Raw genomic sequence first — 18,209 nt, 5'->3', positions numbered from 1 at the left:
AATTGAGTTCGTAGTTGGCTTTAAAATGGGAAATTGAATAAAGACAGAAAAGGTAAAAGAGAGATTCTGGAAGTTGCAGGTTCAGATGACAAGGTCGTAAAAGTCCACTCCTCTCCTCCTCTGTTTTAGAAAAAGGAGAGGGGTTGGTTGGGCCTTTTTTTGTAGCAACCAGAACAGTAAGGCTTTAAAAATAGAAGATTATTTAGAATAGATGGATCATTTTAGAATATATTTGGATATTATAAGATAATATGTTAAGAAGTAAAAGGTTTAAATTCATATGAGCCTCTCTCTGTTGACTCGGTTAAAATAATATGAACAATGAGCTTCTTTAAATGATACATTCTGTGTCTATAAAGGAGACTTTTTATCTGTTAAAAATACATGAACTTCAGCTTCTCTGTTGACATTTTTTAAGATAACATTAACAATGAGCTTCTTTAAATGATGCATTCTGTGTCTAATAAAGAAGACCTTTTTATTTGATAAAACATACATGAGCTTCAAGAAGAGGACTTTTTGGGAGTTTGTTTGTTTAGGTCAAGAATGTTTGTCTGTGTACTGGAGCGCCCCCCCCTCAGCGAAATATGGTGAATTGGTTAGGGGCGGCTCACATTCCTTAAGTTTCAAGTGAGGGAATAATAATATTAACGTCTTAGTTGATATAAAGTGTTGATGAATACAGATTTTGGAACCTGTGATAATAGGGATGTTGTAATTCTGTCTGTAATTTGTATAGTTGAGGTTACTCTCATTTTTGGGAAGAGGAAGTGCTTTTGCAATTTTCATTTTATTTAGGAAAAGGACCAGATTGAAATGATAAATTACAGATATGGGTTAGAGGCTTTACAATGTTATTTAGGAGTTTTCTTCAGTTATTAATATTAGGACAGTCAGTGGATAATTTACTTTTACATTTTTGAACAGGGTTTGTCACTTTCTGTTTACTGTATCTGTTGCTGAGAGAGGAAAATATATATATGAGTATGCCTTCTCTATAATAGTTTGCTTCATGTTCTGATTCACACCATTATCCTTGTTTAATTACCGGTAGGTTGTTCAGGATACCCCAAGTTCCTTTTATATTATGTTTATTTTCATGTAATAACTTTTTATAATATAGCTTTAGGTTAGGTCTTATTATATCTCTTAGTATATTTTGGTAGATTTTATATCTTTGTTCGGTTTCCTTGGTTTTAACCTTAAAGACAATATATAAACATTATTTTCTTTTTACAAGCATTTGTTAGTCCTCCATTAGTGAACCAAGGACTTTTTAAATAAATTCGGATTAATTTGAACAAGAAAAAAGGAGACTAGGGAATTTAAAGGGGGGAAGACTGAAATGCAACCTGGAAAACAGGGGGGTCGAAAAAGATAAGATAGGACAAGAATGTAGGAGTATTGACGGATCAGTCGTAAAAAGCAAAATTACTCCCTTTCTCCACTAAACCATGTCGTAAACATGTCGGGTGAAACAGAAAAAAAAAAAAAAGGGAACTTTCGGAGTGCCAGGCGCAGGGTCAGGTGGCTGAGGTCAGGCCAAGTAAATCTAGATTTACTAATAAATGAGTAAATCAGGCATTAAACACACACAAATTGTATGAACCACCTTGAGCACCAAACCCCCACTACCATTACGCACACAGAGGGATGGGTGGACGAAGGGGGAGGCCCGGGGGTGGACGAGGGGGTTGCCATAGAGGCCCAGGAAAGACACGCCCCACAAAGAGACACCAGGGGACTGGCTGCTTTGGAGGAAAGACAGATTTTAGCATTCACATGCCCCCTCAGGATGAGGGTGGGACGCAAACCCTTAGACATTTTTTCTCGTGTCACACAAGCTCCCTGTGAACTGATGGGAAGAGAGATACTATGACGATTCACTGTGGTCCCGATGGTTTGACGCTTACCTTTCTGGACGGAGGTACACAAAAATGCGTGGGTTTTCCATCCAGCGGACAGATCATGTTATCTCCTCAGCCAGGTCTGGCTGCAGCAATACAGTATGTTGGACTTTGTTTGAACCAGAAACATCGGTTTTTAGTTTTTAGCTCCAGTGTTTCCTCAGGGGGGTCGTTCACACTGGGAGGTGTGCCTGCTCCGCCCATGGGGGTGTCGTCATGGGGATCCCTCAGGCCTGGGTAGCTGGGGGAGGGCTCCACCTTCTGTGTGGGGTCTGCCCCGGTCTGTCCGGGTTGGGGGGGTCTCTGTGGCGATGCTTCTGGTGGTCGTGGTCGGTGGAGCTTCTCAGTGTGGACGGCCACCCATAGGTAGTGTTTTCCTCACCTGGATCGTTAGTGCTAAGCCATGTCACCAGTCCACTTATTGTGTGTGTGTGTGTGTGTGTGTGTGTGTGTGTGTGTGTGTGTGTGTGTGTGTGTGTGTGTGTGTGGGTGTGGGCGTGTGAGTGTGTGCACATGTATATGAGTGTGAGTGAGTGTGTGTGTACGCGTGGGGGGTTGGGTCGTATAGAATGTTTTAAATTGTGTTTTTTATTGTTATTTTATTCTGCATGTAAAGCACCATGTGTTGCATTTTATATTGTATGATTTGGCGCTATACAAATAAATAAATAAAGTATAAATAAAGTTACTCCTGGCCCGATATACGGTCTATCAACAGTGGCGCCCCTGGTGTCCTTATGCTGGTTCCCCCAATCCTTTAGATCTCACATTATTTTATGATACAGCACCTAATGGTAACATGATGCCTTGCACTCACATTATTGACACGACTAAGGTGGTATGAACTGACGGATGAGGCTGCCCTCATGTATCATTGGCTTTGCGCCCAGGCCATCAGGCTAAGGATTTAATGCCTCCAAAGAAAAATTATAATCACCACCCAATAGTTGTACGACATGGTGAAACAACTAGGCGTTAGGATTTAGATTTTTCTGTAACAGGATCATCAACAAGTGACCCTGTTTCAGAAAAGGGGGAGTAAGGTTGGTAATTATGTATGACGTGTAAACACAACGCTACATGTACACAGCATGTAGCAGCTATGGCGAAATTAATGAATCAAAAAGAAATTAATCAAAAGAAATTAAGAAAATGAAGCACCAAATATTTCGTACACACGTGAAGGATATCACAGGCGGAAAACCACACAAGTGCATGCAAAGAATCGTTCGTGACGACAAAGTCAGGGAAGACTTAGTGAAAACACCATTTGACAAAGCGATTAATTTGTTTGTAGACGGATACTGTTTTAAATACTGGAACGAAGGGTTACAATCAGCATATGCGATAGTATACGAGGAAGACGAAACATGGGTAACAGTAGATGCTAGAAGGATTGAAGGAATTAGAATCTGAATTAGAATCAGATTTATTAGTCAAGTTTGAATATTGCCCAAGGAATTTGACTCCGGTTATTTCGCTTTCCACTCAGATTTAAAAGTAGCAACAGTAAATAATAAATGTACGGTAGATAAAAGTGTGGCACGTATTAAAATATATACGATTAAAAAAGTGAAAGGTGTAACAGTATAGAGGTAGACATGGTAAAGACAGCTCTTAATAAGAAATATAAATAGTAAGTGGCCTTGAGATGGGAAACGGAGATTGGGATGAGTTGAGTTAAACCTGAGACAACCTGATATATTGTACAAGCATTATGGGAGTAGTTATATTCTTTAAGGTAAAGAATACCAGAATGGGCAAACAGATGGCGATTAGATGAATTAAATTCAGTCCAGGAATGGCACGAGTAATTTTTCTTTTTTTGTAAAAGGTCAAATTTTTTAGATAGCTGGGATAAGTATTACAGTAAATAATAATACAGGAATTTAGATGTTGTCCAAACAAAGGTTTATAAAGTATAAGAAGAGCAGAGCGTGGAAGCAGGTGTCTCGGTTTGAAAAGCAGACCGACATTTTTTAGATTCTTAGATATTTAGTTTTGCAAAATTGATCTATATGATGATTAGAGTTTAGACAGTCATCAATGAGGACTCCAAGGAACTCTGTAGAGTTTACTTTCTTTATTTCTTTATCATTTATTTTGATCTGAAAGGCCAGATTTTCCATATTCTTTTGTTCTTTATTGAAACTTAATGATATATAATTTGTTTTCTTAATATTAAGAGAGGTTTTGTTCATTTTTGATCCAAATATCCACCTTAGAAAGCACATTGTTAAGGAGATTTTGAATTTCATGGATGTTGTTATGTGATACAAGAAAGGTTGTTTCACTTGGTATTCCCAGAAAACATGCCAGTGTTTAGCCCCCTGGGGCAGATCATTTTCAACTTTATTCTGTACGAAGATATGTCTTTATGTAACATTCAACAGTGAACTACGGAGGAGCTTAATAAGAAGGAATATGTTCTTCAGTTATTGAAATAATTCATTTGATCATCAACCAGTATTTTGGGGCAAATATGCCGTAGTTTCATATGAGTGAATGATTTTTACTTTTTGTTACGTAGAAATGTCACTTTTCCATAAAGGAAATGTTAATCGTGTGGACAATCCTAAGTACCCCCTGATCGTGTAAAGGATTTAACAGAGTAATTTGCATGTCTGGATTCTTTAAGTGGGTGTACATAAAGTGCCCAAAGGGAAAGAAATCAGTAATGTTCATAAAGAAACAATTATTGCTCCACACATATCTGTATGAAATTGTAGGATAATGTATTGAATCATCTGGAGTTGAGAGTTGCGTAGTGGGTGAGATCAGGAAGGCGTTTGGGAAACGCTGGATGGGACATGCGAATATGAAGACTAAATTGGCAAAAATCTGTGCACAGACCAAAATGACATGGGTGGACGCGAAGGAGACTGACGAATAACAATTTGGTCAGAAAGCTCACTTCTCCGAACTGCAAAGTTTGGTATCTGCTTACTCCAAACAGGTCGGAGACGGACGGACAGACACGGACCTCACAGACAGAATGGGTTCCCCTGTGAGTCATCAAGAGACAGTGGTCGGAGCCGAGGTGGACAGGACCCAGAACGGACCTCCCACGTCATCCGACTCCACAGGAAAGGTGACAGCAGCAGCAGAAAGGATCTGGCACAGCAGCGTTCATAAAGGCCTTAGCTCTCAAGAAAGGGGCAGAATAATCCCCTGAGCAGGGTCCACCAGGTGATCAGAATAGTCTACCTCTGACTCCTGAAGAGGAAGAATAAAGAAGAAAGAAGATACATAGGGTGATCTCTGATTAGAGATCAAAAGGGAGATTGTTATAAAGAATAATTTAAAATCAAACTGAATATGTAAACTCCATGTGCTGTTAACTAAATGTTTCTCTATGTGAAACTGATGTGCATTCCTCTGACTTTCACTGAAAGGTACCATGCTGTACCAGATACAGATAAGAGGGGCCCCAAGCCATAAACTTGGGCCACACCCCTCTCCCCTTTTCTCTAAGAGCAATAAAACTTGTTCTCAGGACAGGAAGGGGCAGATATCAGCAGGACGATTGTACGAGCAGGCTGCAAGAGCTCTGCTCTGCTGTATCTCCCTCCCTCATGAGGCCTTCTTTAATTCTATCCCAGTCTTTTGTGTCTTTATTTACCTTTTCCAGCTCAATCAAAGAACCCGGGGTGATTAATTCGATCACAACACATCTGGTGGTGATATGTAGTAACTGAACAAAGTGTAAAGTTAGAAGAATTACATTAAAAAATTACTTACTTATTACTTTTAATTCTTTCAAAATAAAAACAAAAACAAGAGCACGACGCTAACGAGTCTCTTTCTAGAGGAACTAGTGCAAAAACAATCTTCATCTGTCCCTGGACATTAATTCATGTAATTGCAGTCTGTAATTGATGAATACTTCTGTAATTAAGATGAATTACACACGATAATGTGGTTAAATGGAACAAACGTGTAGTTTCTAGTGTAAAGGGCAGTGTGCATTATGGTTACTTTACTATTTTATTATGTTATTTTACTTCTGTTATTATTATGACTCAGTCCACTTATAAGCTGCACCAAGACCTGAATCTGCCTTTCGTTTATCCTGAAAATGGGTCGAATGACAATAAAGAAGTCTGAGTCTGAATTTTGCTTGGAAAAACAAACTAACAACGTTTTAATGGCTGAACACCACATGAAAATTAAAAAAAAAATCACAAGAAAAGTTAGAAGTTGGTTTGATCTATTAAACGGCACTAATGAAGAAGATAATCGGGAGATATAAAACGTTAAACACTCAGCAAAGGAGGATGTTGCAGATGTGGCGCCATCCTTGGCTGCCTGAGACTGAAGTGTCATGTGACCGACGGACCATGATTTGATTGGTTGGATGCCAGTTTGACGTCATCCTGGTTGACTAGTTATCCTAGTGGCCCGGATGTTAAAAGGAACCCTGGCTATTAAGACATGTAGTCCCTAATTAGCCACAATTGTTCTCTTATACTAAAATATGTTGTTAGAAACACATAAAATAATCTAATTGCTTTAAAAATCTACAATGTTTATCACATATTTTGACCATGTTTTACCTGCGCAATGCATTCTGGGGGCGATGACGTAGAGCGGTGGCTCTGGGAAGATAAGCCACGTTAGTTTAACTGGGACAGGTATCTAAAACATAGATGAGCAGCACTCTCCCGGCCGTGGAGGCTGACGAGGGAGCCCCTAGGACGTCTCGGTTCAGGCAAACTGGATCAAAGTTCTGTGATGCACGGGAGATCTGCAAAAATTATCAATGTCGTACGCATCTTACCAGTGCATTAGGCTCCTGCGTAGACGGCGTAGCCTCCGGCGTAGACGGCGTAGCCTACGGCGTAGACGGCGTAGCCGGGGTTTTAGAGCCTGCAGCGCACCGCCATCCGCTCTCGCCGCTCTGGCCGGGATGGAGACGCCACTCGGCAGGAGGCACGTTTGGGTGGGCATAACCCACCCCTGCCCCCCCTAAAACCGGCTTCGGTGCTGGGTGATGACAGACCAGAGGCTGAGGGGACTGGCCCGGGACTTTGACGAAACGGGAGGCGCAGACTTCGCTTCTAATAGGCAAGAACATCTTTATTTAATTTAATGACATCAGATCTGGCTGGGGTTTTTATTGTAGCATCGGTTATCTGCTAGTTGAAACGTGTGGTCTGTTAGTCTCTGAATTTTATGGTGTTTTTATAGTTCATGCTGTATGATGCTGTACTTTTTTTTTTTTTTTTTTTTTTAACTTTTTTGTAGGTGCGCCTAGGTCTAGGTTTTGTAGGTCACCTTAATGTTTAGTTGTGTTTTGATCTGTGTTTCTGGTGCGCCGCCACCTGTTTAGCTGTGTTTTCATCTGTTTCTGGGTGTCAAACAGTGGACGGGGGTTAGCAGGAGCCACCGTGTGACGTGACTACCCAGAATGTAAAAAACAATGGCGACCTACATGTTAAATTATATTTTCAAATTTTATAAAAACGAAGACATCAAAAAGGTTTTTTATATCACATTGTTATAATTGATACCAACATTTATCTTTTAAGACCTACATGTCTTAATAGCCAGGGTTCCTTTTAAGAGGGATTTTCTGACAGTGAACTTTAACCTCTGAATTCGGCCCGTTTAACTTGGACAATCTGAATTATTTTACTTTGAATGTCTCATCTTCAACTCTTGAAATTTAAAACACTGAAGAAATAGTGGAGAAAATAAAGTTTTGAAAATTGAAGAATTTAATTCAGGTACAGAAAAATGTATATCAATTAATTCAATACATTATTTTACATTCATTATAGTTCGGTGTAAAATCAACCAGGCTGACCCCCGGGACCCTGAACATAAAGAAGCAGTTCTAGATGATGGATGGATCATTTTATTCATACAATAAACTCACATAGAAACACACTGTGAGGGACTGGAGCGGCCTCCCCCGGCCTCACAGCAAGCTACCTCCACTCAGCGCCCAAAAGGGCTGAATGTGGCTTCTTTAAATACTGCACAGCCTGACAAACTTAATTGGGGCAAACCATTATTTGAGGGGAACACCAACAACATAACAGTCCCCAACTGCTGTACAACCTCACCCAAAATATAATATAATCAACAATAATAATTATACTTTAAACACTTTATATAATGCCCCCACATCTAATACAATTTAATATAATTATTAGTACAAACATAAACAGACAAAAAAAAAACAACCAGGGCCCGGGTGGCCATAGCCCATGGTTGCCCAGGAGTGGGCAACCATGGGCTATGGCGGGCCTATGGCCACCCGGCTTGATAAAGCCCGGCCCTGCAGCGGCGCTGCCACTGCGGAGCAGGGGGGGACGTGCAGGTGAATGTGTGCATATATGCAAGTGTCTGAATGTTTGAGAGTCCGTGTGCTATATTGGCGTTGTCAACTGTGGATGGATGAAAATGAGACGGGCAGTGGGCACCTCACTACCCGCCAGGATGAATGTGGAGAGAACTGATTCAGGTGAGTTGTAGGTGTGGTGAAAGTGAGTCGGAACGCTCCGCGCTCCCGCGCCGGCACACGCCACTCACATATTTACAAAGTCCGGTGACGGTGAGAAGGGGAGGGGTTGCTCACATTCTCACATACACCCTTTACCATGACAGAGAACTGACAGTCCAGTAGTGATGTCACGGCTGGAATAGGAAGTGGTGAGAATAAAGACCAGGATGAACCCTGGCTGCACAGCAACCTTGTGCTCAGATCTGTCTGGAAACAGACGGAAGAACAACATGTGGATCCTGGAAAAACGGCAGCTTCACCTTTAAAGGACCGGAAGAGGAAGAAGTTTCCAAGGAATCATTCAGAACAGTTTCACCATTCAGGTGTTCTGGTGGGAACAGAGACAGACATGTACAGACTCAACTATCTGTCCAACAGAGACAGTTTCTCTGACAGGAGAAGACTGAACTCAACACAGAGACACTGAAGAACCAGAACCAGACCCAGAACCAGGCCAGAGCCTGAAGCCGGCATAGAGAGGTTCAGTAAATGTGGTGTTGAAGGTGTGGAGGAGGATCAGTCTGTCAGAGGAGATGCTGTAGAAGGAAAGAATTCCAGCAGGAACATCCACGTACACTGCTAATCTGTCAGAGACTGAGGAAGGGGGGGAGGAAGGTGTGTATCCGTTATTGTGACAGACGCGGTACCGACCATTACCAAAACAGTCCAGACTCCAGGAATGATCGTTCCATCCAAACCTACAGTCAGCAGACTTTCCTTTCCTGCTGATTATTTCGTAACTCACTGATATATAAACTGCTTCTCTCTTCTGGACCTCCCAATAACAGCGACCTGTCAGAACTTCTCTACACAGCAGCTGATGATAGACATCAAACCTGTCTGGATGATTAGGATATGACTGATCCTCCTTCACAAACATCATCTTCCTGTTGTTGTCAGACAGTTGGATGTTGTTGTGGACTGTGTTTGTGTCGACGGTGAGTTGACAGGAATCTGATGGAGAGAACAAACAACCCAGCTGCAGTTATTATTGATCAGTTATTGATCACTGATGGACTCATGAACAAGTGATGTGTCAGTGTGAAGATGGTTGAATGTGTGAATGAAATAGAAACAAACTTACACTTCCTCAGACCTCCTGGTGTCAGAAATCGTTGTCCAGCAGGCTTCACCCTGGAAGGAGGAGGAGTATCAGACCAGCTCAGTCTCTCTCAGGGGTGGGATGTTATTTAGAGGACCAGGGTCCTCTAAATAACATCCCACCGTCCTACCTCCCAACGTCCCAACTTCCTACCTGAGAGTGTCCTACCTGAGAGTATCCAGTCTCCAGTGGGGATCATTCAGTCCAGACTGAAGCTCCCATGCTGACTCTCCTGGGTGGTTGTAGCTCAGGTCCAGCTCTCTCAGGTGGGAGGGGTTGGAGGTCAGAGCTGAGACCAGAGAAGCACTTCCTTCCTCTGAGATCAGACAGCCTGACAGCCTGCAGACACACAACACATATACAGAGACTCTGAGAGAACTGCTCTGACACTAAAGCTGACTCTGTCCTCGTGTTCACCTGATGATGGAGCTGAAGGAGAAGTCAGAGGATCAGCAGAAACACATCAACAATCTTCAATATCAACCACAGTTGTAACGGTGACCAGTTGAACACTTGGTGGATTCTGACCTGAGAGACTCCAAGTGACAGTGTGGGCTCTCCAGTCCAGGACACAGCTGCTCCAGTCCAGAATCCTGCAGGTCGTTGTTGCTCAGGTCCAGTTCTGTCAGACTGGAGGACTGAGAGCTGAGAACTGAGGACAGAAGTGGACAGATGTTCTCTGAGAGGTTACAGCCACTCAACCTGCAGAGGAGATTAAAAAGAGATCATTAGGTCATTTAAAAGTTGATTATGTCATTTAACAAAGATATACCTGTAAATGATATATCAATGAATACTGATCAATTCAACTATTAATCAATAAGTGTCGCTGCACTACAGTCTTGATCAAAGCTGCATTTCTCTTCTCTGCATGTAAATTTTCCTGAGATGAGTCATTGAGGAGAACTGGTCCCACATCAACCTGAACTTATTTGAACAGTGAATTTAACTGGTTTCCTCCAAGAACATGTGATGGTAACTAAAACAGATCTGTCCGTGTTCGTCCTTACACAGCTTTCTTGGAGGCTTTGACCACCGGCAGCAGCCTCCGTAGTGCCTCCTCTGAAGCTGAGAACTTCTTCAGGTCAAACACCTCCAGATCTCCTGATGACAGTAAGATGAAGGCCAGAGCCGACCACTGAGCAGGAGACAGTTCATCTGTGGAGAGACGTCCAGACCTCAGGGACCGTTGGACCTCCTCCACCAGAGAACCATCGTTCAGTTCATTCAGACAGTGGAACAGGTTGATGCTTCTCTCTGCAGACAGACCCTCACTGATCTTCTCCTTGATGTATTTAACTGTTTCCTGATTGTTCTGTGAACTTCTTTGTTTTGGTTCCAACAGACCTCGTAGGAGGTTCTGATTGGTCTCCAGTGAAAGACCCAGGAGAAAGCGCAGGAACAAGTCCAGGTGTCCGTTGGGACTCTGTAAGGCCTTGTCCACAGCACTCTGATAGAGGTCAGTCTCTGTGTTTCTCTGTTCCTCCAGCAGGTTGACTCCAGACTTGATGAAGGTCAGATGGACATGAAGAGCAGCCAGAAACTCCTGGACACTCAGATGGATGAAGCAGAAGACCTGGTCCTGGACAAGGCCACTCTCCTCCCTAAAGATCTGGGTGAACACTCCTGAGTACCATGAAGCCTCTCTGACATCGATACCACACTCTCTCAGGTCTGTTTCATAGAAGATCAGGTTTCCTTTCTGCAGCTGCTCAAAAGCCAGTTTTCCCAGAGACTTGATCATCTTCCTGCTCTCTGGACTCCAGTGTGGATCCGTCTCAGCTCCTCCGTCATACTTGACCTTTTTCAGTTTGGCCTGGACCACCAGGAAGTGGATGTACATCTCAGTCAGGGTCTTGGGCAGCTCCCCTCCCTCTCTGGTTTCCAGGACATTCTCCAGGACATTCTCCAGAACGTTCTCCATGACCGTAGCAGTGATCCAGCAGAAGACTGGGATGTGGCACATGATGTGGAGGCTCCGTGATGTCTTGATGTGGGAGATGATCGTGCTGGTCTGCTTCTTGTTTTTGATCTTCTTCCTGAAGTATTTCTCCTTCTGTGGGTCAGTGAACCCTCTGACTTCTGTCACCATGGAGACACAGTCAGGAGGGATCTGATTGGCTGCTGCGGGTCGTGTGGTGATCCAGAGACGAGCAGAAGGAAGCAGGTTCCCCCTGATGAGGTTTGTCAGCAGCACGTCCAGTGAGGTGGACTCTGTAACATCAGTCAGGTCCTTATTGTTGTGGAAGTTCAGAGGAAGTCGACTTTCATCCAGACCGTCAAAGATGAACACGACCTGGAACTCTTCAAAGCTGCAGATTCCTTTGGTTTCCGAGAAGAAGTGATGAACTAGTTCCAGCAAGCTGAACTTCTCCTCTCTCAGCACATTCAGCTGTCTGAAGGTGAATGGAAGCAGGAACTGGATGTCCTGGTTGGTTCTGCCTTTAGCCCAGTCCAGACTAAACTTCTGGGTTAGGACTGTTTTCCCGATGCCGGCCACTCCCTTCGTCATCACCGTTCTGATTGGTCCTCCTCTTCCAGGTGGGCGTTTAAAGATGTCTTCCTGTCTGATGGTTGTTTCTGCTCCGTCTGGTTTCCTGGAAGCTGCTTCAATCTGTCTGACTTCATGTTCTTCGTTGACCTCTCCGGTCCCTCCCTCTGTGATGTAGAGTTCTGTGTAGATCTGCTTTAGAAGGGTTGGGTTTCCTGCTTTACCAAGCCCCTCAAACACACACCGGGACTTCTTCTTCAGCCTAGACTTCAGCTGCTTTTTACAAATTTCAGCAAAAGTACCTTAATAAAAGTGGAAAAAAAGAAACCAATTAGTGTTTTATGAAGTTCAACTAAATTCTCCTAAAGAATCAGGATGTGAACCGACACTGATCAACTCTAACGTTACGATGAGCTGTACTGTACGTGTGAATGTGTATGAATGTGTATGAATGTTGGTGGTGGTGGCAGGAGATTGGAACTTGGTTCAGAAGGTGGGTCTCGACAGATCATCACCCACACAAACTACTCTCTCTAAATCAGCCAATGTAGTTTTACACTACGCATCACAATTAGGCCTCTCAGACCCCTGGAGATTTACTAACCCACAAAGTAAAGCTTTTTCTTTCTTCTCACACAGACACCACACTTTCTCACGAATTGACTTTTTTTTACTGGACAACAATTTGCTACATCTAATCAACTCATGCGAATACCATCCTATAGCTGTCTCAGACCATGCTCCTACATCCGTCGACATCATTTTTTCTTCTGCTCCATCCTCCCCTCCACTCTGGAAGTTCAGTTCTGATCTACTTTCAGATAGTGCACTTAGAGACTTTATCTCCACGCAGATTTCCTCTTACATTGAAATAAAGGACACCTCGGACGTTGGTAGTGGTACTCTAGGGGAGGCACTTAAGGCCACTGTACGTGGGCAGGTCATTGCGTACGTTTCACATAAGAGGCGAGCAGAAAAGACTAGGCTAACAGATATTCTCAACGAACTTCGCACACTTGATGAAGCATACTCCGTTTCCCCCTCCCCCCCTCTCTATAAAAAACGCCTCTTATTACTTTCAGAGCACGACCTTCTTATGACAGGCATCGTTGAGAGACAACTGAGACAATGCAGGCAACGCTTCTTTGAACAAGGTGACAAAGCTGGGAGGCTCCTAGCTCAACAAGCTCCAGGCTAATCCCACAAATCAGATCGCCCAATGGCCAACTCACATCCAATCCTGCTGAAATTAATAGTTCTTTTTTGGAATTCTACACCAAACTCTATACTTCGGAATGTCCCTCAATCTTCACTATGACTCCCAACCCTCTTGACTTCTTAACGTACCCCAAAATTGACAAGGCCACCGCTAGTGAATTAGGCAGCCCAATCTCTACCCTTGAGATACAAAAAGCAATTAAATCTATGCAAAATGGAAAATCCCCTGGACCCGATGGCTACACTGTTGAATTTTTCAAGGCGTACTCTTCTCATTTAGCCCCGATTTTAGCCAGGATGTACAATGACTCCTTTCAGAAAGGTCAATTACCAGAAGCTCTGTCCATGGCATCTATATCCCTGCTCCTCAAGAAAGACAAAGACCCCACTTCCTGCAGCAGTTATAGACCGATTTCGTTGCTGAATGTGGACTGCAAAATACTGGCCAAAATACTGGCCCTTCGCCTTCAACGCGTATTGTCAGATATAATCTCGCCAGACCAAACAGGATTTATGGTGGGGAGACACTCTTTTTTCAATACTAGGAGATTACTTAATATCATTTTCTCACCCTCCTCTATCACCCCTGAAATTGTAGTGACACTTGATGCTGAGAAGGCATTCGATAGGGTAGAGTGGGGCTACCTATTTTTCATTTTAGAAAAATTCGGCTTTGATTCCCAATTTATTTCCTGGATTAAATTACTTTATGCCTCTCCAACTGCCTCTGTACACACTAATGGAATTCATTCTCCGCCTTTCTCTCTCCAGCGTGGGACGCGCCAGGGCTGTCCTCTTTTGCCGCTCCTGTTCAATAAAGCCATTGAACCCCTCGCTATCTGGCTCAGAACCCATGAGGGTATTAATCGCCACGGCATGATTCATAAGCTGTCTCTTTACGCTGACGACCTGCTGCTCATGATCTCCAACGCCATATCCTCTCTTTCCGCGATATTAGCAATTTTAGATAGGTTTGGCCGCATATCAGGCTACAAACTAAACATCCATAAGAGCAAAGTATTTTTTTTAAATGACCTGGCAAAGGCACTTCGCTTTGTTGCTCTTGTTATTGTTTTTATCATTGTCCTGTTTACAATAAACAGATTTATTAAAAAAAAAATGTTGGTGGTGGTCGGAGGGGCCGTTAGGCACGATATGGCAGCCACGCTTCTGTCAGTCTGCCCCAGAGCAGCTGTGGCTACAAATGTAGCTACCACCACCAGTGAGGATTTGGATGAATGAATAATGATTTATGTAAAGCGCTCTGGGTGCCTTGAAGGGCGCTATATAAATCTAAGTCATTATTATTATTATTATTATTACTGAGTAGAATCACTTTTACCACCAAAACACCTCTGAACATTCAGGACGTGGAAGTGACAACAACATCTGGAGTCCTGGAGTTTCTAGTACCAGGATGTTAGCAGTACAGCCCTGATGGGTCGTGGGTTTGTGGGTTGTTGTGTTCTTGTTATTGTTGTGGTGTCTGTGAAGTGGATTTTCCAGGTTTGGGATTTGAAAACACCAGAAGATGATCTGGTCCAATAATCTGTAGAACCATAAAGACAATCTGGAGCTCAGCAGGATTCCTGGAAGAGGAAAACCTGGACTACAATCTTCCAGTTATCTTGTGGTGTTGGTTGGTTAAACATGTTTATTGAGGTTTACTGCTTTCCTGTACACGGACGCTGCTACTGGGAGGTGCCGGGACCATGTGGGGACGACTGGTCTGCAGAAATGTTTAGCCGGGTGACAACGGTCAAAACAACCTTCATGTGGATCAAGAATGCAGATCTGATTCTACCAGAACATTGTTGGAACAACATCTTTCAGTGGGTTTAATGTTGTGCTGATCTGTGAATGTTGTTCATCTCCTGGGGCATTCTGGGTCATTTATCCAGCAGATTAAATGTTCAGAGAAATCCTCTTACTGCTCTGCAGACACTCAGCCAGCTCCTCCTGCTTCATTCTCCTCAGGAAGTTGACTGTGATCTTCACAAATGCATCTCTGCTCCTCTGCTCTTCAATCTCACCCTGCAACAGATGCTCTAGGGATTCTGGGTAATCTGGACTCAAACCCTTCTGGATCTTCTTCAGCTCGTTCTTCACAAACATTACAATGTTGTCCTCCAGCAGCTGGAACAGAAGACCACATGAAGGACACAACCAGACTGAAACCACAGAGACAAACCTCAGACCCACGTTGGACAGACTGACAGTCCACTGGTCTCCAGAGACCAGCATGGAGACAAACAGCAGGTCCATGATGGACAGACTGACAGTCCACTCGTCTCCAGAGACCAGCATGGAGACAAACATCAGACCCATGTTGGACAGACTGACAGTCCACTGGTCTCCAGAGACCAGCATGAAGAGAAACAGCAGGTCCATGTTGGACGGACTGACAGTCCACTGGTCTCCAGAGACCAGCATGGAGACAAAAATCAGGTCCATGATGGACAGACTGACAGTCCACTGGTCTCCAGAGACCAGCATGGATACAAACATCAGACCCATGTTGGACAGACTGACAGTCCACTGGTCTCCAGAGACCAGCATGGAGACAAACATCAGACCCATGTTGGACAGACTGACAGTCCACTGGTCTCCAGAGACCAGCATGGAGACAAACATCAGGTCCATGTTGGACCCATGTTATGATAGCAGGATTTTTGCTAATTGGAGTGGGGGGATTCCTGGTCTATCGTCAAATGCGTAAGTCGTCGACAGCTGTTCTGGCCCTTTCTGAACTGCCGGATGTGGCTGAGGGAATAAGCTCTGCAACCAACACTCAGACTTTAACGTTGGGGGAGCAAAACCGCAAGCTGGATGCGATTCTTGTCGCTGCCGGTGAACAGAATCGCAGGCTAGCGGCGGTCTTTGAGCTCATTGGCAAGATGGATAAGACCTTGGAGAAGTTGGAAGCTCGGCTTGGCGGGAATTGATCACAAATTCGTCTGTTTGGAGTCGCCATTGATGAACCAGAGACTTAAGGTAGACGGAAAATTACTGGAGTCTGCCTGTTTCTTTTCAATACAATTGTTGACTCTATAATCTCGTTCTTCACAAAGCACTAATGGCTTTTCCCCATTAGTGCCCCCCCCCCCCCCTGTCGTTTTGTCCCGTTGGTGTTTTGTTTTGTTTGTTCTTCCTTGGTTTTCCTTTTTCAAGGCATCCCTTGAAAAGGCCTATGATCTGTTAAGCGACCTTGGGTTCTTTGAAAGGCGCTATATAAATGCAATTTATTATTATTATTATTATTATTATAATCTGACCTTGACAGCTTGGCCAGCTGCTCCAGTCAATCTCCCTGGTGGAATGAAAACAAGATGCTCTGCCCCCACTAGCCCTCCCCTTCCCAGGACACCTGTGGACCTGGATCAGAACTGTACCGGGCCGTCTGATAACATCAAGGACAGCTATGGGGCGAAGTTTCACAGACTTACCGCTCACACACACACACATGCACACACCATGGAGACAAACATCAGGACAACAGATAGAGAAGCAGTTGTTGTTCATGTACAGACCTGAAAGATGGAGTCCAGCTGGGTCTGATGCTGCTGGACAGACGGACCACTGGGGGACTCTGAGATCTGCTGGTCCACTCTGTGGAGGAACCAGGAAGAATTAGCTCACATCATTTCTGCTGATCCCACTGAGAACATGTGACCTCAGTGAAAAGTTACAACAAGATCAGGAACATGGACAACTGATGGAGACATGAAGCAGCTGAGGAACTCTGGACCATCATCATCACCAGTAAGAGGAACTCTGGACCATCATCAGGATCAGTATGAGGAACTCTGGATCATCATCAGGATCAGTAAGAGGAACTCTGGACCACCATCAGGATCAGTAAGAGGAACTCTGGACCATCATCAGGATCAGTAAGAGAAACTCTGGATCATCATCAGGATCAGTAAGAGGAACTCTGGATCATCATCAGGACCAGTAAGAGTAACTCTGGATCATCATCAGGATCAGTAAGAGGAACTCTGGACCATCAGGATCAGTAAGAGGAACTCTGGATCATCATCAGGACCAGTAAGAGGAACTCTGGACCATCATCAGGATCAGTAAGAGGAACTCTGGACCATCATCAGGATTAATAAGAGGAACTCTGGACCATCATCAGGATTAATAAGAGGAACTCTGTATCATCATCAGGAAGAGGAACTCTGGACCATCACCAGGATCAGTAAGAGGAACTCTGGACCATCATCAGGATCAGTCCTCTGGAAGGTGAGACCTCCAGAAGTGTCGACCAGAGGAAAAAGCTCCTGACAGGAGATGAAGATCTATGAGGAGGAAGCTCAGATCACCATCAGGTGACGGAGGACCACAGGAGTCCAGGACTACACGATCTACTCAGGAAGAAACATGTGGACATTTCCTAACATTTAAATACATCTCACCTCTCTGAAGGAGAATGTTGGTCTCCTTTAAAGTCCATTAACCTGCCGAATGACTGGTCGCTCTTCAAGGACAAACAGCTGGGTCCAGGTTCAAGAGAGTCTTTTTTCTGATGGACACTGATAGAAGACAAAAGTTCAAAATGTAAATATTCTATTTATATGAAAAAGAAGGTTTACAGATGAAAAAATGTAATCTATTTAAAAAGCATTACATTAAAATCATTGGCAGTGTTTGGACACACTCACCTCTTTACAGCAGAACATTGGTCTCCTTTGAATTTAATATGAAGGTCCTTTGACTTGTTGCTCTTTAAGGACACACAGCTGGGTCCAGGTCTGGGTCCAGGTCCGGGTCCAGGTCCGGGTCCGGGTCCGGGTCCAGGTCCAGGTTTAGGTTTAGGTTTAGGTTTAAGTTTAAGTTTAGGTCCGGGTCCGGGTCCGGGTCCAGGTCCAGGTTTAGGTTTAGGTTTAAGTTTAAGTTTAGGTCCAGGTCCAGGTCCAGGTTCCGGTCCAGATCCAGCTCCAGGTCCAGGTTGATTCCTGTAATAATGATGTTTGGTGA

The 18,209-nt window shown here is 43.8% G+C and overlaps 1 protein-coding gene across 1 annotated transcript; it reads right to left on the bottom strand.

Moving 5' to 3' along the window:
• Positions 1-8,164: 8,164 nt before the first annotated feature.
• Positions 8,165-18,009, bottom strand: LOC133419835 (NACHT, LRR and PYD domains-containing protein 5-like). Its single transcript, XM_061709289.1, has 9 exons — positions 17,894-18,009; positions 17,648-17,764; positions 16,760-16,838; positions 15,161-15,365; positions 10,531-12,313; positions 10,049-10,222; positions 9,689-9,859; positions 9,503-9,552; positions 8,165-9,372 (listed from the first exon to the last, which is right to left on the bottom strand). The coding sequence occupies exons 2-9, from the start codon at positions 17,683-17,685 to the stop codon at positions 8,828-8,830; spliced, it is 3,045 nt and encodes a 1,014-aa protein (XP_061565273.1). The 5' UTR covers positions 17,686-17,764; positions 17,894-18,009; the 3' UTR covers positions 8,165-8,827.
• Between the last annotated feature and the right edge of the window lie 200 nt (positions 18,010-18,209).

Source organism: Cololabis saira, chromosome 19 (assembly GCF_033807715.1).
Source record: "Cololabis saira isolate AMF1-May2022 chromosome 19, fColSai1.1, whole genome shotgun sequence".
NCBI lineage: Eukaryota > Metazoa > Chordata > Actinopteri > Beloniformes > Belonidae > Cololabis > Cololabis saira.
The sequence above is the reverse complement of the archived record's forward strand: the minus strand, read 5'-3'. Positions and strand labels throughout refer to the sequence as shown.